Raw genomic sequence first — 20,691 nt, 5'->3', positions numbered from 1 at the left:
AGTGGCATCCCTTTTTTTATTGGTAACTAGATCCTGAGCAGAGATACAACCACTCATCCCTTAATTTATTTGTATATTTCAGTAATTTGTGTATAGATGAAATGATGAGGAAGAAATCATAACAAAAGTCCAATCACAAATTAAATTTTTTTACTACACAAAAGCATAGAGTCCAAAAAAAAAAAAAAAATTAAAAAAAAAAGACCAACGCATTTATTTTAATGTCAAATCTTTTGATGGAAACTTAAAACAAGTGTTCTCGCATAAAAAGGCAACAATACCATGGCTATGGCCACAACATTCTTTATCTACCACAAGGATCACTAAGACAAAATCAAATCAACAAGGATAGAAAGAGAATTATATCACTGAATAACGAATCTTACTGTCATCCACCAGTGACTGAATAACCAAAAAAAACATTTTCTCTACTCTTCTTCTAATGCTTGTGAAGACATAACAAACATTAATTTATTTAATAAATTCACATGTGCAATTTTAGTTCTTCATTGTTTCATAACCTCCAAGTGCCCAAGAACATTTTGGTGCAAGCCAAGAGTAACTTTTATGGTGAACACAAAAGTCAGTTAGAACAGCAATAGCGAAGCCAGCCATGACAGGTATAGTGAGATAAGAAAGAAGCCAAAACATGTAAAAGCAAAAATATTAGTAAAATCAACAAAATTCCCTTCCCCTTTATTTTCTCCAAATAAGGACACTCATCAAGGCGAAAACTTTCAACAAATGTAAAAGAACTCCAAACCTTGAAACTTCTTTCTATTCCTCTCATTTCATAGAACCTAAGATATGGATACTTAATCTCTATTGATTCATCTCTAGTAGTTTCACAACATTATTACTCAACCAACCCAACATTACATCATGACAAATACTGCAAGCTTCTCAAACCCCAAATATTGTAAAAATGAAGTGCTGATAAATAACGCCAATCATCCCAAACAGGAGAATTAAAATTATCATTGCAAAGCAACCCTGCATTTCATGTTATTGGCAGGAGTTCCATGCATACATCTAAAAAAAAGAGGCGTAACTTTGGTGTGGAATAACCCAATTAAGATGCCTGATGCTTGGAAAGCAATTCTAGAAAAAGGATGATAATTTTCCGATTGGGTAAATGATGTAAGACAACCATGGTGCAAAAGATTTAGTGCTTCCTGCAATCAATGAGAGTCTCAGCAAGAGGACATTGCAGTGCATAAATCCATGGAGAAATCAATATGATGTAGGACAATCATCTTGGGCCTTAATCTTCCGCAGTCCACTGGAGAGCAAATCTCCGCCTTTAACCTCAGCCACCGTGACCCACTACCTTCATTATCCTTCTAAGCTGTTAGTATCACCCCCACACGGCTATTTCATGTCTTTTTCCAGCACAAACTCCCAGTTGTCTACTCCCCCTTTCAAAATTCAAATCATTTCATCCAAAGCCTTCTATTCCTCCATGTGTCCCTGCCCCTCTAAACCTTTTGATCAGCCCATGCACCCCTCAGCTATAAGAACATACACCCACATGTCCAGTAGGGAAATCAACAAAAGTGGGTTTTATAGACTGATTTTGAATAGATTTTAATGCTAAAGTTGGCCTAGTGGGCACAACTTGGAGCTTAGGGGTGTGATCCCTCCAGGTCTCAGGTTCAATACTCGTTAGAGGCACTAAATTCCCTGGGGCCAGTCCATACAGGCGTTTGCTCTGGCTTTAACACAAGTGAGCGGTGGGATTGGTCCCTCGGGATTAGAAGAGGTGCACATAAGCTGGAACGGACACCCGGTTATAAATAAATCAAACCAAACCAAACCAAACCTTAAGTCCCATCAAATGGGGTTGTCTACATGAATTCTTCTTCTCCACGCGACTCTATCAAAGGTCATTTCGTTAGTCAAATTAAGTAGAGTCACATCTCTATCTACAACGCTAGCCAACGTTAACCTAGGCCTACCTTATCCCCTACCACTTCCATCTACCGTCACTGCGTCGCATCTCTTCACTGCTGCCTCTGTTGGTCTCCGTTGAATATGACCAAACCATCTCAATCGATTCTCTCTCAACTTATCTTCTATCGGTGCTACTCCTACCCATTCCCGAATACGCTCTTTCCTAATTCTGTCTTGTTCAGTCTCGCCACACATCCACCTTAACATCCTCATCTCAGCAACACTCATCTTATCTACATGTTGTTCCTTGATTGCCCAACACTCCGTCCCATACAACATCGCTGGTCTAATAGTCGTTCTATAGAACTTTCCTTTTAGTCTAGTGGGTATTCGTTTATCACACTGTACCCCAGACGCACTTCTCCACTTAAGCCATCCCGCCTTAATCCTATAGGCCACATCCGCATCAATCTCCCTCGCCGTTGTGATAATCCCCTATATAACAAAAATGTTCACTCTTAGGCAGTTCTTGATTCTCAATCTTCACTTCTCCTCTACTTTCATTGTTACTCTTACTAAATTTATACTCCTCTGTCTTAGTTCTACTTATCCGGAATCCTTTAAATTTAAGTGTTTTTCTTCAAATCTCCAACTTTGTGTTAACTTCTTCTCTAGTCTCATCCACTAACACGATATTATCTGCAAAAAGCATACACCATGGCACGTCATCCTAAATATTTCTCGTCAACTCATCCAAAACTAAAACAAAAAAATAAGGGCTTAAGGTAAATCCTTGGTGTAACCCTACAGTAATAGAAAATTCATTTCTCTCCAACAGGCGATCTAATAGTGGTTACCACCCCTTCATACATGTCCCTAATTACATCAATATAACTTTTTGTCACCTCTTTCTTCTCTAACACCCATTATATTATATCCCGAGACACTCTATCATATGCTTTCTCAAGATCAATAAACACCATATAAATGACTCTTTTATTTTCCCTATACTTTTCTATTACTCTCTCCAAAAGATAGATCGCTTCCATTGTTGACCTGCTAGGCATAAACCCGAATTGATTCTCTGACACCTTTGTTATGTCTCGCAATTAGCATTCCATCACCCTCTCCCACACTTTTATTATATGACACATTAGCTTGATTCCTCTATTGTTGTTACAATTCTGGACATCTCCTTTATTCTTATAGATTGGCACTAAAATACTCTTCCTCCACTCATCTGGCATGTTCCTAGTCAACAAAATTTTGCTAAACAGCCTAGTCAACCAAGCAACCACTTTTTACCCAAACACTTCCAAGCTTCAATAGGGATATCATCAGGTCCTAAAGCCTTATTTGATTTCATCTTCTTAAGTGCAATCTCCACTTCAAAGTTCCTCATCCTGCGATAGAATCTATAGTCTTAATTTATCGTATTACTGTCTATTTCTTCTCCTATTGACGTTCCTCCATTTTCCTCATTTAATAGTTTCTCAAAATAGTTCTTTCATCTCTCCTTAATCTCTTCATCCTTCACCAACACATTAGAATACTCACTCTTAATGCACTTAACTTGATTAAAATCTCTTATTTTCCTCTTTCGTATCTTAGCAAGTTTGTATACCCTCTTCTCTCCCTATGCTATCTAGTCTAGTGTATAGATCATCATGAACTTTTAACTTAGCCTCTCTCAGTACTTTCTTGACCTTCCTATTAGCCAATCTATAGCTCTTAAGGTTTTTCTCAATTCTATCATTCTGCCACTTTTTAAAACTCTTTTTTTGCCTTAACAATCGCTTGAACCTCTTCCCTCCACCACCAAATTTCCCTAGAGCTGGCTCCTGTTCCTTTCGATTCTCCAAGAACTTCCCTTGAGATTCTCCTCATACAATTGGCCATCGAGTTTCACATAGTGTTAGCATCATCTTTCAAGTCAAAAATATCTTCTTTATCCATTCTATTCTTGAAAATTTCTAGTTTATCCCCTTTTAGGTCCCACCATCTCATTCTACGATGCCCATCATCCTTCCTAACTTGGTATTGCCCCGCAAAATATAAATATAGTACCAAAACCCTATGTTGAGAGGTCAAGCTCTCTCCAGGAATCACTTTACAATCACTACATTTTAGGCTATCCACTTTTCTCATTAAAAATAAGATTTTCAACATTGTGTAAAGGTTGCTCTGGGTACTGTGAACAGTACCAGAGAACAGTACCTTGGAAAATTGTTGCGAAGAAGTTAAAAGAGGATGATGAAAACTAGAATCACTCATAGAATCCCTTAGACATCACATCAAAGGTTAGGGTTACATCAAACAAACCCAAAAGAGGCATCAAAGTTCTAAAAATTCTATAAAATATCAACGTTATTAACTTAAAAGCATTACATGACTTTATACAGACATTAGAGCTACCTTTACCAACTAGGATTCCAAAATAGGAAACTACTAAAATTGTGACTTCTAAAACCTATCCAAGCCCAAATAAAACCGATAAATAAATAAAAATCAATTAAACATTTTGATCCACAATATGACCCAGGGGCATCCTAACCTGCACAACTCATCCAACAAATTTCCAAATTACTCCTAACTATAAAATTAACCAACAACTTTCTTAACCTAAAATAAACATAAATAATTGAAAACATAGTTATAGATGGTTCCAATTGATCCCAATCGAGTTCAGCTCAAAACCAAGCAATTTTCAAACATAAATGCTTCCTTAATTTTAGTTTCCCTTGCTCCTGTTGTGGACTGCATCTTTCTCCCTTGGTTGGAGAAAACTTGACCTCAAGTTTTAAAATATTGAAGTATAAAAATCCACAAGCTAGATTGCATCCACAGCTTCATATTAAAATCTTCAAGTTGTCGTTGCCTTTTCTTCATTGGAGACAACAACAAAAATAATGAGAGATTAATCTTTTCAATTATGTCACTAAATTTGTTTGAAATAATAAAGCCAATTGGCATAGAAATCACATCCTTGAATTGATCCAAATCAGTTTTTATTAAGGTGAGAACTTTCCGTTGGTTACGCCCTATGAAGCACAGGTACGGGTATGAGTACTGGTACTAGTACGATACGAGTACGTCGATGCAGTAAAATTCAAAAAAAAAACAAGGTACAGATACACCTTGTTATGCCTGTAAAAAAATATTTATTTTTAATTTAGAGTAATGCAAAAATTAATTAAATGGTTAAATTTGTTAAGGTCCAACCTACAATTAACATTTAGGGCTTGTTTGGGATAAACTAAATAAGTGCACTTTTTGACTTTTTATGAAATATGAGTTGGGTATGGGTTGGGTTTGAAATGATGTGGTAGAGAGGTGATATGACTTAAATAAGATAATGTGACTTAAATAGGATAGTGACTTTTTGATTTTTTAGCTTTTTTAGGTTATGCAAAACGAAGCCTTAATGTCAAAAGTAAAAGTATAAATCAAAATTAAACATCAATATATTAAATAACTTACAAACCATAGTTTAATTTTAAAATCATGCTAAGCATAAAACAAAAAATAAAAAAGAAATCTAGTAAAAGAAGTTTTATCTCTCTAATAGAAGAAAATATTGTTTCAACTGAGGTACGGTACGACTTGGGTATATACTAGGCACGTTTGAGTACGTCAAAAATTAAGAAGAAAAATTTTTAATATGTGTTTCGTGTACCCAATACGTATGCAGAAGTACTATACGCGATATCATAAGCCGGTAAGTATCCGGTATGGGTACGGCATGTTTTTTGAAGTACCCATGCTTCATAGGTTCCGCCTTTAAGTGTTGTTTCTTTGATATTCCTAGCAACAACCTCAATTATTTTCTCTTTAATCTCTTTTCCCAACACAAGGTCATCTTTTGATTCATTATTGGCTGCTTCACCGACTATGATTAGAGCAAATTTACTATTCCCTCCATCCCAAAATAATGGCCCCTTTTATGGAATCCAACTTTTTCTAGTAGTATAATTATTACACTTTAAAAAAATTGATTTTCCAAAATTACCCTTTGATAGTACATTTTTTGAGAAATATTAATGTCATAATTGTACTTTTTATGTTGTTAATGAATTTAAAAGAAGGGCAAAATGGAAAATTTATATTATTTTTGTACTTGATTTTTGAAAAAGGACTAATATTTTGGGACAATGAAAAATGGAATAAGAGACTAATATTTTGGGACGGAGGATGTAGGTGACTTTGTAGGCATTGCATCAAAGACCTTGGAATGCAATATCATGACCTCTAAAGGCATAATAAGTTCTAGACCAGAAACTGCCCTATTCAATTCATTGCTATTAAGAGCATAAAAAACAACAATTTCTCTGATTTCACCCTTAGCCTTTTCAAATTCAATAAATGGAGCTTCAATTGGAGGCTTCTCACCTTCATAATTTGGTCGTCATTCATGTTGGGCAAATTTTGAACATATTCCTTGGCTTGCAACTTCAATTGTGTAGGGTTTTAGAGTTACGCCTAGCTCCAAGTCGCCAAATTGGCACTCCTGAAAGGGCCTTAGCTTTGTTGCTAAAACTTAATTGTCCAAGCTTAAACACCAACCCTCCTACTATTCATCAACCTAGGGAAAGATAACCACCTGGGCTAAAACACCATCCCCCCTTATATTCATCAACCCATGGGAATCATTTGGTTCAAATTAGCCTATGACAAACTATCCCCCCAACCTACTTCTCAAGTCCACCTCTCAACAAAAATGGCAAATTACCCTTATCCATAGGGGACCCAACAAATCAGAAGAAAGTTCCCCCACATCTGACCACCCATGTGCAATCATCCTTTGCCAAGCTATACCCTCACCAAATTGTCTACCAACAAAAAACTGAAATGAGCTGCTAATGATTGCCTAGCCATCATCAAATTATATGATAACGATTGCCTACCATGCATCCCTCTCTCGCCACCTCAATGGTACCCCTTTATGCCAGAACTGGGTAGCAATATCATGTGACTACCATGCACCCATCCCCCACCTTCCCAGACAATGGTAGCCCATAGTTCTATATGTGGCCTCAATTCAACCCATAAAGAAATGATGAATCTCTAGTAGATTGTCTAGTTGGTGACCAACAACAGAAAAGGCCGATCGCAAGGTCGACCAGTCCTTCACATCAAGATTCTAGCCCATTTCAAGTGTGTGCTAAAACAAAATTTCATCCACCATAACAAAGCTACCACAAGACTTGTTGATTGCTGAAACACCAATATGTTCCACAAATGCAAAGAAAGACCAAGATCTCTTACCCACAAGGCCGAACCTCCTTCGAAGCAACCACCAGCCACTGCCAATATAATCTAAACCCTCGGTGTTGTAGCACCCAAATAGCCTTACCATCCAACGACAATATCAATAATAAAAAGGACCCACTTATCTCTGAAACCTCCACACCTACTAGGACCTCCCACTTTTAGTGAAACCAATCCTCCATTGCCTAAACTTTTGGTACTAAAAAACTCCAACCTCCGAACCTCTTGACCGAGAATCGTTGGAGATATTCCACTGCACAATCACAAGAGAATCAATCAACCTTAAAAGCACAATCAAAGTTCCTCTCTGCCGAGACACTTGAACTAGGTAATTGGGCTAGTCCCAAAACTCTGACTTCTAAGAAAGATCCCTCCACACCACCTTGCTAATAAACTATCCAAACTCAACAAAAACCTTCGCCATCTCCTCCCCACCCAACCCTTAGGCTCTGGAAAAAACCCCGCACCAAAGGGTCGCCACCCTCCACTTAAACTCCCCCCCATATTTTGGTGGCAAAACACTCCAACCACTCGAGGTTCCCAACTCTGACATCTGAAGAAGTAACAATTTTTGTCCTCCATAGAACCCTCCACCAACACCAAGCAAGCCTACCCAAGCACCTCTCGACGGAGCCAAACATCTCAATGCACACCTCTTCCCTCTCAATCCACCTAAACCATGAATTGTCTTTGTCGTGATCTTTGAGCAGATAGAGCAACTACCAACCCACTTGCGAAAGTACCTTTCGTTCTCCACTGCCCCTATTTAGACAAATTTTTATGCTTATGGCCACCCTCAGCAATCAATGAGATTCAAAAATAAATAAGTAAAAATTGAATTCATGGCAAAGAATCTTACATTTATTTAAGGTTTGGATATACTTAAAAGATACATTGGTGCAATCATGTGAAACTTTGAACAAGAACATTGTATAAATATCTTTCATTTAATTTAATGTCAGTGATCAATGAGATTCAACAAAGAAAAACAAAAATTGAATTCATGATAAAGCATCTTACTTTTATTGAATGTTTGAATACACTTGCCAAATAAATTGGAACAATCATTGTGAAACTTTGAATGAGAACATTGTATACATATGTTTCATTTAATTCAACTATATTGAGTAACTATAATATTTATTATTCTTTAAGTGGATTCAGAGCCACAAAAGTACCAATTTAGAATTTAAAGATACCGAGACAACGCAGATCTCTGAGAGTCCTACGATGGTGGGTCGTTGGGGTAATGGAGAGTCCACATCACTAGTATCCCATGTTCAAGTGTAAAAAAATGAAAACATTCCTCCAAAGAAAGCAAGAAAAGCATAAAACGTAAAGAGGAAAAATGGAAGGAGATTAACCCACCTCCAAGGGTGAAGGGAGCACGTGATAACTGAGAAGAGGAATTCGATTTATTGAATTGATCAACACCAAAGCTAAGTACAAATACATAACCTCATAGAATAAACCCTAATAACTTTGAAGACTAAATGACCCTTAACGGATAATATAAACTACAAATACAAACAATTCACACCCCCCCCCCCCCCCCTCAAATTGAGAATAAAAAGTTATCGAAAGTTTGCCAAGAAGAAAACGAAAACGAGCAACAGTGTGCGTCTTCGTAAAAAAATCGGCCAACTGAAGAGAAGAGGGAACAAAAGGGAGAGTAAGAGTGCCAACTTGAAGATGCTGTCTAATAAAGTGACAATCTATTTCAACATGCTTAGTCCGCTCATGGAAGACTGAATTATGGGCAATCTAGACAGCACTCTGATTATCACAATAGAATGGAGTCAGATCAGAAAGAGAGACACCCATATCAGAAAGAAGCCACCGAAGCCAAACGATATCGGAAGTAGCATGAGCAATGGCACGATATTTAGCCTCAGCAGTGGAACAAGCAACAACAAACTGTTTCTTACTCTTCCAAGATATGAGAGAATCTCCGAGAAAAACACAAGGACCAGAAGTGGATTTGCGATCAGAGACGTCACCTGCCCAATCAGCATCAGCATAGGCACGGAGAGTCAAGTATGAAGAGGCAGATAACAGTAGACATTGCAACAAAGTACCACGAAGGTAGCGCAAAGTACAAAGTAAAGCAGCCCAGTGTGTGGAACGAGGAGCAAAAACAAACTGACTGAGAATGTGCACAGCATATGAGATATCCGGACGAGTAACAGTGCGATAAATAAGGCACCCAACCAACTCAAGATACAAAGTAGGATCCTCAAGAGGGACGCCATCAGAAGCAGAAAACTTAGCATGCAACTCAATAGGAATGTCGACAATTTTGTCATCAGTGAGATTGACACGAGAAAGAATATCATGTACATATTTAGTTTGAGAGAGAAGATACCCAATAGGAGAAGTAGCAACCTCAATACCAAGAAAATATCGAAGAGACCCCAAATCCTTCATCTCGAACTCCTGAAACAACTGATGCTTAACCTCCTTAATAGTACTAGAATCAGAACCAGTGATGATCATATCATCCACATATAAAAGAAGGAGAACAAGGCCAATAGAAGTGTGCCGAACAAATAAAGCACAATCATGATGACCAGGGTAAAAACCAAGCTGAAGTGCAACAGAGTGAAATCGCTCATACCAAGCACAAGGAGACTGCTTGAGACCATATAAAGCATGGCGAAGACGACAAACAACACCAGGAGGGTGAGAAAGACCCGGTGGAGGACGTATATACACTTCTTCAACAAGATGCCCATTCAGAAAGGCGTTTTTCACATCAAGTTGAAATAAAGGCCATTGATGTGCAGCGGCAAAAGAAATAAGAACGCGAACAGTAGTCATCTTGGCAACGGAGGCAAAAGTCTCATCGTAATCAATCTCATACTCCTGAGAAAAGCCCTGGGCAACCAAAGGAGCTTTGTACCGTTCCAAAGAACCATCAAAAAGAGTTTTGACCTTATACACCCATTTACAACCTACAACATTCTACCAGCAGGAAATGGAACCAAATCCCAAGTCTGAGTGTTAACCAAAACAGTTAACTCGTCATTCATGGCAGCAATCCAATTGGGATCATGACAAGCTTCCCTGTAGGACCTAGGCTCAAAATAAGTGTGCAGACAAGAAAAAAAAGACTGATAGGAAAGGGAAAAACATGTATTACAAAAACCATATCAGTTCGGAGGATGACGATCTCGCTTTGGAAAGCGATGTGCAGGAGGAGCGGGATCCAAAGAAACAGTTAGAGAAACAGTAGAGCTAGAGACCGGCGTGCTCGGAAGTGCTTTGCGGCGTTGATAAACAAAAAGAGGAACAGGAGAAGCGGGAGCTAGAGAGGGAGCTGGCGAGATATCAAAAGTGCTAGTAAGAGGCAAGATAGAGACCTCAAGATCATAAACAAACTCATTGAAATGGGTCAACATGAACTAATTCAACCTTGGTAAAAGGAACAGGGGTGGAAGGTATAGTGTAGCAAGGTAGTTTTCCTAAAAAGGTGACATGCCTAGACACATATAGCTTTTTGGTGGCAGGATCATAGCATCGATAACCTTTCTGATTAATGCCATACCCTAAAAAGACACATAGGACACAACGAGAACTAAGCTTAGAGCGCGCCCGTTTAGGAAGGAGCACAAAGCATGCAAAACCAAAAATACGCAAAAGAGAATAATTGGGAGTAACACCAAAAAGACGCTCATACAGGAATGAGCCAGAGAGAAGAGGAGTAGGCATCCGATTGAAAAGGTATCCAGCAGTGAGCACAGCTTCTCCCCAAAAGACAGAAGGGACAAAAGACGAGAGCAACAAAAAACGAGCTATATCAAAGAGATGGCGATGTTTACGCTCAGCTCGACCATTTTGGGCAGGAGTGTCAGAACATGAAGACTGATGAATAGTGCCATGAGTAGCTAAAAACTCCTCAAACTCAAACAAGTAATACTCACCCCCCAAATCAGAACGAACGAAGAACTTTAATTGCGGTAGAAAACTGCATACGAATCACGGAGTGAAAATTAGAATATATTTTGTAAAAATCAGATTTTTGAGTCATCAAATATACCCAGGTAAACCGACTATAATCATCCACAAAAGACGCATAATATTGCGAACCACCCTTAGTAACTATAGGGGAAGGACCCCAAACATCAGTATGAACCGATTGAAAAGGAGAAGAAAAAAAAGAACTACTTTTATTAAAAGGAAGAGCAGACATTTTAGCCATTTTACAACCACGACACTCAGACATATCATCAATGGGAAAATTGCCTAATGTCCAGACCAAACTAACATCCTCAAACGGTCACTCGTTAGATGACCTAACCTAGAATGCCAAATATAAAATAAAGAATACTTATTGGTTAAACAAAAAGAAGACAATGCAGTAGAAAACACTTGTAGAGGAACATGCAAGCTGTCCAAGATATACAGTTCTCAAACTCTACGCCCGACCCAATCTGCCTCTTGGATATCCGATCTTGCACAACACAATGAGAAGAAAAAACAACATCAAAACTGGAATCAGATAATTGACTAGTAGAAATCAGACTGAGTGAGAGGTGAGGCACATAAAATACAGGAGAAAGAGACAAATGGGAAGAAGAAATAGAACCAATAGAGTGAACAGGCATAGAGGAACCATTAGCTGTAGCAATAGTGATAGAAGAAGACAGAAAGACACAATTACTAAAGAAAGATGCAACAGGGGTCATATGATGGGAACAACCAGAATAAAAATCCACGAAGTGTGGATATTACCTGAAGAGGATGAACCAAACAAACCTAACTGAGTGGTAGTCATAGTGGAGGCTTGGGACAAAAAATTTGGATTGGCCACCATAAAAGACTTGAACTGCTCAAACATAGACCGCAAACTGGAAGACAGATCATTCTCAGAAACTGGTGCAGAGAAGGCAACAGATGAGCGAGATCCTAAAGATATAGGCTTAGAAGATGGTAGAGCAGACGAACGACCCTTGGGCTGCAAAAGTTTAGGACAAGCATGTTCCTAATGACCTTTCTGATAACAGAAATTACACTCATCCATGGAAACCCGAGGCTTGGGCTTACCAGTAACTTGAAATAAATGAGATGGTGGAGTAGGCAAGAGTGAAGGAGTGGCAAAAACTGACTAGGAGAGAGGAGTACCATGAGCCACCTTGAACTGAGTTTCTTCCGCAATAAGCTCACGGATAGCACCATCAACAGAAGGCAAGAGAGACCGATGAAGGATAGCTCCCCGAAGTGGCTCAAATTGATCACGAAAGGCCATAAGAAACTGAACAAGACGTTGCTTCTCTCGATACTTGGCATAACTATCAAGTAACTGCAAATCTGATGGTTCCATTAAAGCAAGCTGATCCTAATAAGTTGTCATCTCATTGTAGAATTCCTGAATGGACTTATCTTTCTGACTAGCACTGCAAATAGACATCTCAAGTTTATACTGTTTTGCAAAGTCAGACTCAAGATACATAGTTTTCAAATAGTCCCAAACTTGTTTAGAAGTAAAATACTTGGAAAAATTCATACCAATGGTAGTTTGAACTGAATTATGAAACCGAGTAAGAATTTGTGCATTTTCCTTATCCCATTTAGCAACATCATCCTCAGTTTCTTTGGATTCCATAGGTCTAATTGTTACACCAATAACATAGTTCCACATACCTTTACCCATTATAAAATTCTTCATTACATGAGACCAGTAAGAATAATTGGTACCATCCAACTTAGTAATGATAACTTGCAATTTATCATTAGCCATATTGCTATACCCAAACTATGCAGTGAATTCAAAACAGGGTTAAAACAGCAGCGAAGAGAGAGAGAGAAATGAATGACCTGTCACTAGCAATTTATGGTCCTCATCGTTCTCTGCCCCCTCGTCGTTCTCTTCCTCCTCCACTGAACTAGCCAGAGATAGAGCCAGGTCGAAACAAAGAGAGAAGAGAGATACCCAACCTAGGTCTCCAAATGAACCAGAGACCAGTAACGAAGAACCAAAGACCAGCGATGAAGGCTTCCTAGGGTTTCGATTGAACCAGAACCAAAACCAGCAAGTGTGAGACGAACTGCTTCGATGTGCGAAGAAGAGAATCCCAACGAAGCCTTGCAATGACCTTGCGAAGAGAGAGAAAGAGCTGCGATGGCCTTGCGATGAGAGGAAAAACTGCGATGGCCTTGCGATGAAAGAGAGACGAGCTGCGATGGCCTTGCGAAGAAAGAGAGACAGCTGCAATGGTCAATGATGACCTGCGACAGGTATGATAATGGTTGTAACCTTGCTCTGATACCATGATAACTAAGAAGAGGAATTCGATTTATTGAATTGATCAACACCAAAGCTAAGTACAAATATATAACCTCATGGAATAAACCCTAATAACTTAGAAGACTAAATTACCCTTAATGGATAATATAAACTACAAATACAAACAATTCACAGCATGGGCCTAGGAGGGGCACATGCCCCTCTCAACTTTATGAAATTCACGCTTTAGTTTAGGTTTTTTTAAATAGTTGTTCAATTTGCCCCCTCTAAATTTGAATATATACTCTTTATGTTTTTTTTATTTTAAATTTTTTTCTATAATTTGCTTTATTTAAATGTTTATTTATGATGACATCTCCTTTATGATGTTATAAAGTCTACCTTTAAAAGGTTGTTTTTTATTCTTTCTACTAATACTTGCTAATTTATTTTTATTGCTATCTTTTTTTCTTCTTGTGTGATAAATATATGTACAAATATGTAGAATGACTACTTGTTCGATGAAATCTCTCAATAAATTCTTGTTTTCTTTGGGGACAACCATCACAGTCCAAGTCGGTGTTGCAGTTAGGGTCAAAGGTTAAGGGTGTTAGGGCCGAGGCACGGTGAGGGTGGCGGACACTATTGTACACAAAACATTTTACCTTACTATTGCCCCCTGACCTACAATCTTGGCTCCGCCACTGCCTACATCCCCCCCACCTCCCCCCCCCCTCCCCTTCTTCAACATTGTGTGGCAACACCCATCCCCCCCCCCCCCCTCCTTCAACATTGTGTGGCAACACCCATACACAAATCACTTGTGGGATTAAAGAATCCCACAAAAGTAGTTACAAGTAGCAGCCCTTCTTTTGCCGAGAGATTTGCCTCCAATTTGGCTAACATGCATACCCAAGTATTTCGTCTCCAACCTCTAAACAGACCTAGATCACATGCATCAAAGTCTACTAGCCCCAAGAGCCATATTTTATGCCCTAATCCTAACGTAGGCCAGTCTGATAGAAGCTCTTTTGGGACAGATTTTGATTAGTACTTTTTTTAGAAGTAATAATTTTGTAAGTTCTAGCAAAACGATGAGTAATATTACAGGGAAGGCAACATAAAACAAAAAAGAATTTTGTCTCATAATTAATTCATAACATACAATTGGGTTCCAGTGATAACTGTTATTTTGATAAGGAGAGAATTGAGCTTGCGGAAACTTTTCATCGGGAGAAAATCCTACAACAAAGGGACACATCATGGTTAATAGCCACCCAAAAAAAAAAAATCTCCAGTCAGCTTTGTCAAAGCTGACAATGATTAACTAACCCCACTTACCTTTTAACTCATTTTGGATATCAGTTCCTGATTCAACCAAAACACCACCAATATTTCTAGTAAAATTCGAATCATTTGATACTCTGAAAAAGAAACAAAAAATTTAAAATCAGTCAGAATGTAGAAAAAAATTTAGTCAGTTAGGTATAAGAACAACTGCATCAGTTTCCAAAAGCATCATTCATGTCAGATATGGAAATGCGCACAGAATTTTTTTGATTGGCTTTGGCAACAACAAAAAAGAATTTTATTAAAATGATAAAGAAAAAGAACAGTCAAAAGAGGTACTAGAGGTTGACCAAGAAAAAGAAAGAAAAAAACAATCTCACATTCTACAAATCGCTCTCCAATCCCTAGAAGTTAAAAAAGGAGGAACCCTCTAAAAGGAGCCGCCATGGACACCCAAAAAACAGATCATTTCCCAAATGCTTTCAATATCTTCTTTCCCCTCAAAAAAAAAATCATTCAAGCCATCACACCCAAAGAACTACACCGACCACATATCTGCAAAGAGCCTGAGTCTTGCCATTTGATCCAAGACCTCTTAAGTCAATGCGAAGCAATGCTTACAATGGAATGAACCAATAAACCTCTGCCAATTTAAAGACTCTCCATCAAAAAGAAAGAGCCAAAGGACAATACAAGAATAAGTGATTGATGTTTTCCTCAACATCCCCACACATAACATACCACTGTGGAAACATGTAACAAATTGGCCTTCTTTGAATCATGCCATTATTATTAAGCTTCATGTGAGCCAATGTCTATGTGAACACTTCAATGTTAAGAGGCACATAAGCATCCTAAATCATCTTACAAAGAAGAGAAGGAAGATAACATATGCAATCAATAAGCTTCCCAAAAAAGGATTTGCAAGAGATCATTCAAGATGAATGGACAGACCACACCATGGTTTCGAATAATGGAATCAGGATAAGATCGTTGAGCTATAATTACTCAGTAAATTCTTTTTCTTAGTGACTAAGCAAGATTAGTTTGAGTTAAACTTGGTCACTTAAGCTAATGAAACAATTAGTGAAATAAGCTAACCAGTTCGTACAACAAAAGAGAGAAAGGATGGAGAAAGACGGAGAAAGTTAGCTAGAAACTTTCAAACTGAGAGGTAGAAGAGAAAGTTAGAGAGAAGAAAAAAAGAGAAATAGGAAGAAAATCAAAGCGAATTTAAATTCATCCTGTTAAACTTGAGAATTGAACACTTATGTGATCTAGAAAACATTAAGTGAGGTGCTTAAGTTAGACAAAGATCGTTGAACTATAATTACTCAATAAATTCTCTTTCTTAGTGACTAAGCACGATTAGTTTGAATTAAGCTTGGTCACTTAAGCTAATGAAACAATTAGTGGAATAAGCTAATTAGTTCGTACAACAAAAGAGAGAAATGATGGAGAAAGACAGAGACACTTAAAGAGAAACTTTCTTACTGAGAGGTATAAGAGAAATTTAGAGAAAACAAAGAGAAATAGGAAGAAAATCAAAACAAATTCAAATTCATCCTTTTGGACTTGAAAATTGAACACTTAGGTGATCTAGAAAACCTTAAGTGAGGTGCTTAAGTTAAACAAAGATCGTTGAGCTATAATTACTCAGTAAATTCTTTTTCTTAGTGACTAAGCAAGATTAGTTTAAGTTAAACTTGGTCACTTAAGCTAATGAAACAATTAGTGGAATAAGCTAATTAGTTCCTACAACAAAAGAGAAAATGATGGAGAAACAGAGAGAAAGTTAGAAAGAAACTTTCTTTATGAGAGGTAGAAGAGAAAGTTAGAAAAAAGAAAGAGAAATAGGAAGAAAATCAAAGCGAATTTAAATTCATCCTTTTGGACTTGAGAATTGAACACTTGGGTGATTTAGAAAACCTGAAGTGAGGTGCTTAAGTTAAACAAAGATCGTTAAGCTATAATTACTCAGTAAATTATCTTTCTTAGTGACTAAGCAAGATTAGTTTGAGTTAAACTTGGTCACTTAAGGTAATGAAACAATTTGTGAAATAAGCTAATTAGTTCATACAACAAAAGAGAAAAAGGATAGAGAAAGAATGAGAAAGTTTGAGAGAAACTTTTTTACTGAGAGGTAGGAGAGAAAGTTAGAGAAAACAAAAAGAAATAGGAAGAAAATCAAAGCAAATTTAAATTTATCCTTTTGGACTTAAGAATTGAACACTTAGGTGATCTAGAAAACCTTAAGTGAGGTGCTTAAGTTAAATAAAGATTGTTGAGATATAATTACTTAGTAAATTCTCTTTCTTGATGACTAAGTAAGACTAATTTGAGTTAAACTTGGTCAATTAAGCTAATGAAATAATTAGTGGAATAAGTTAATTAGTTCCTACAACAAAAGAGGCCAAAATCCCCTTACAACGTGCAAGAACCAATATTTAAAACCCTAGGCCACAACCTCTTATCAAAAGAGCCATTGGACAAGGAAAAGCCCTCAAGAAATGTCAACAAAGAGGCAATCATAGATTCTCTATCATTACGATTTCCAAGGTCAAGGCTCTTTTTATTGCAAAAAAATTGGAATTAAAATAAGAAGAACTAGGCACCTATGCAAGAATACTCCCAAGTTCAAAGAAAAAGTTACGCAAATCTTCTACAACCATAATTCCTCCTAATTTGTCCAAAGGTCTTAGTCAATAGCTGAAAACTGATGTAAAATTTCAACTTTACAAGTCAACTGATTTACATAAAAGTTTTCCTTTTCCAATCAGAGTCAAAAACAGACAGGAGAGAAAGGAAAATGTATAAGGGCAAACAGCTTTAATTTATTCCTGCTTAAAAGCACAACCCTCAACTTCCAGAAAAATGGTTACTAGATCTGTTCGTTACAACTCCAGTAATTCTAGGCAACATTTCGCCAAACAGATAACCCCGATTGGGAATATAATAGAATGTCCACCCAATTTCATAGCTCAAATGGACTGTTTGGAGAAAAAACAATCCCATGTATGAGGCCTGAATGCATTATAAATCATAAGCTCAAAATTACAAATTTCAGATCAAGGCTATCTACCATTCAGTAACAATTAGATATAAATATAACCACGAAAATTGGGGAAATAGAAGAACCACATGGTATACCAAAGAGTAAGTGTCTACAATAAAATGCAAAGTACAACTTCACTTATATTTTAAGAGAAAGAAAAATAGAAATAATTACAATTATTAAGGAAAAATTACAGACTAATCATACCTAAGAAGAAAACTGTCAAATTCACGTAATGACACCAATATTGCAGATAACTGAGCCAAGTTATCGGCATTCTTGAATCTTACAATTGGAGCAACAACTTTATCACGGCCAGGATCTAAGAATACAATGGAAGTTGTTGATAAAGGGGAATAATAATGCAAAAATATATATATATATATATACATATTATACTACGTAAAAATAAAAATAAATTGATTCCATGAAACTCTTATGAGGTGAACTACATGGATACGTACTTGAACAACCAATCTCCCCAGACAAGTTAAGAAGTCGTACACAAGGAAATCCATCAACAACCATGTACATTGACTTCTCGAGGTCAGGAACTGACTCCAGCAAGTTCACATCTTCTGAAGCTGCTCAAAATTAGAAAAAGATTCAAATTGAAGCAGAGAAAATCAAAAATATGAAAACAAGAAAGATTAAGAAGTAATCTAATTTCAAGAAAACATACAATACACAACCAAGCATGATTAAACCAAACCAAACTATGCCTTGTGTCCCAATCAACTGGGGTCGGCTACATGAATCCTTTTCCTCCATTTAGCTCAATCAAGGGCGATATGCTCAGTTAAATCAAATAAATTCATATCTTTCTTTTACTACTGCATCATATATTAACTTAAGTCTCCCCCTTCCCCTAGCATCTCTATTTATGTGATCACATCACTTTTCCTTACTGTTGTATCTATAGGTATTCGTTGTATATTACCAAATCATCTTAACATGTTCTCTCTCAACCTATCTTCAATAGGTGCTACTGCTACCATTTCACAAACATATTCATTTTTAATTTTTTCTTTTATAGTATTACCACATATCCATCTAAGCCTTGTTATCTCAACTACACTCATTTTATGCACATGTTGTTTCTTAGTCACCCAATACTGTATCCTGTAAAGCATCGTTGGCTTTATAATTGTTCTATAAAAAATTTCTTTCAATTTTGTTGGTATTCTTTGATTACAAATTATGTTAGACACACTCCTTTCTCTTGAGCCAGCCTACTTTAACTCTATGAATCACATAATTTCCAACCTTACCATCCTTGTTAATAATTGAACCTAAGTGACGAAAATATTCACTATTTGTTATCTTCTAGTTTTCAATCTTCACTTCTACACTATTTTAACGTCTATTATTGCTAAAGTTACATTCCATATATTCAGTTTTATTTCTATTTATTTTAAACTCTTTTGACTCAATTTCTCCTCTTCATATTTCTAATTTAGTGTTAATTCCTTTTTTAGTTTCATTTACTGGAACGATATCATTAGCAAACAACATCCACCATGGGATGTTATCTTGAATATGTTTAGTTACTTCATTCATGACTAAGACACATAGGTAATGGCTTAAAGTTGACACTTGATGCACTGCTAGAGTGATTGGGAATTCAATTTTTTTTTTTTTTTAGTGTGTGCGTGTGTGAACAAGTGACCACTAAGAATGGGCTCTCAAGCTTTTCTCATATGAAGTTCACATTTCTGTATTGACCTCACATCATAAACTCAAAATAAGATAAAAATAAGCCAAACTCCAGCTAATCAGTCTGGGTAAAAACCATAGAAATTTGTCCTTCGTCTTTTTCTTTTTCTATATTTGGATTTGGATTTGCTGGAGTGCCCTACTAATACTAAAGCCCTGGAAATTTGAGCAGTCAATGAATTATATCACAAAACAGACATTCCTCCTAACCATTGTTTTAACAAGCTAATCAGAAATGTGTGACGCTCTGTGACTCAATATGGAATTGATAAGTTATCCGATAAACCCTTTTCATATGACAATCCCAATTCATGCTCCATTCAGTTGCCTAGTTAAGAAAAACGAAAAAATAATTCTTTAAAACTAATTGACAGTAAATACGGTACACCACGATTAAATTGTGTTCAATACACACACGTACACAAACAATACAGGAACACGGAGGACTGACTAAGCATTTGATTTTCTCAGGAACCAAACGGAAGGATCAAATTAGAAGACAAAATGTAGAAAAAGCGATTCAAAGACAAGTGAGTCTCACCTGAAAGAGAGGTGCGAAGGGGAGCGAGGAAGCATAGAAGGAAATACAAGAGCTTGGAAGCCATGGGCGAAGAGGAATGTATCAGTGTAAAGAATCAGAAACCCTAAACTCTACGCCCATCAATGTCGTCACAGCCTTCTCTCTCTCTCTCTCTCTCTCTCTCTCTCTAGTCTCTGAATATTTGGGTTGACTGGTTAATTGAGAGACTCACTTGAGGATAAGACTCTTCTTCTTCCTTTAGAATTAGAGAAGGCTTTTCGATTGGGTATGCTATGCATCTCTGAACAAGTTAATTTACGGGTACGGATCTTGTTCGATGACCTGTTTATTAGGCCCTTAGCTGATGTTTTGATCCGCCTCTGAATCGTTGGAATTAATCGATTGGTCGCATTTTAGATAGACGTGTGACGATGAATAGATAGTTACGGATTAATTTTTTGAATTTGTTTAGTTTTGAACGAATGACGAGTTTAAGATTTTTTTAATTTTAATTAAACCGTTAAATCATGAGTATCTTAATAATTTATAACGTTTTGTGTTTTTAATTTGTTTAGGTAGCGTTTGGTAATGTTTATAATTTTAATTTATATTTATAAAAGTTTTATAAATTAGTTTTTGTTTATTTTTAAAAAAACATAATTACAAATGCGTTTGGTTTGAAAAAAATATTTAAAAATTTTTAAAAATATAAATTAAAAAATA

The 20,691-nt window shown here is 36.9% G+C and overlaps 1 protein-coding gene across 2 annotated transcripts in view; it reads right to left on the bottom strand.

Annotated features, from left to right (window-relative positions):
• Positions 1 to 20,415, bottom strand: part of LOC114257639 (Zn-dependent exopeptidases superfamily protein) — a 46,220-nt gene extending 25,805 nt beyond the window's left edge. The window contains exons 1-5 of one of the 2 annotated variants that reach the window (XM_082887663.1): positions 19,990 to 20,415; positions 18,197 to 18,316; positions 17,940 to 18,054; positions 14,729 to 14,811; positions 14,553 to 14,629 (exon numbers count right to left, since the gene is read on the bottom strand). In XM_082887663.1, coding sequence (XP_082743789.1) covers positions 14,553 to 14,629; positions 14,729 to 14,811; positions 17,940 to 18,054; positions 18,197 to 18,316; positions 19,990 to 20,053 — 459 coding nt within the window. In that variant the 5' untranslated portion in view covers positions 20,054 to 20,415. The remainder of the gene's footprint in view (positions 1 to 14,552; positions 14,630 to 14,728; positions 14,812 to 17,939; positions 18,055 to 18,196; positions 18,317 to 19,989) is intronic. The other variant, XM_082887673.1, reaches the window with a different exon arrangement.
• Between the last annotated feature and the right edge of the window lie 276 nt (positions 20,416 to 20,691).

Source organism: Camellia sinensis, chromosome 1, assembly GCF_055761805.1.
Source record: "Camellia sinensis isolate YWXY chromosome 1, ASM5576180v1, whole genome shotgun sequence".
NCBI classification, from domain to species: Eukaryota; Viridiplantae; Streptophyta; class Magnoliopsida; order Ericales; family Theaceae; genus Camellia; species Camellia sinensis.
Note: the sequence above shows the minus strand (reverse complement) of the source record. Positions and strands in the feature narration are given on the sequence as shown.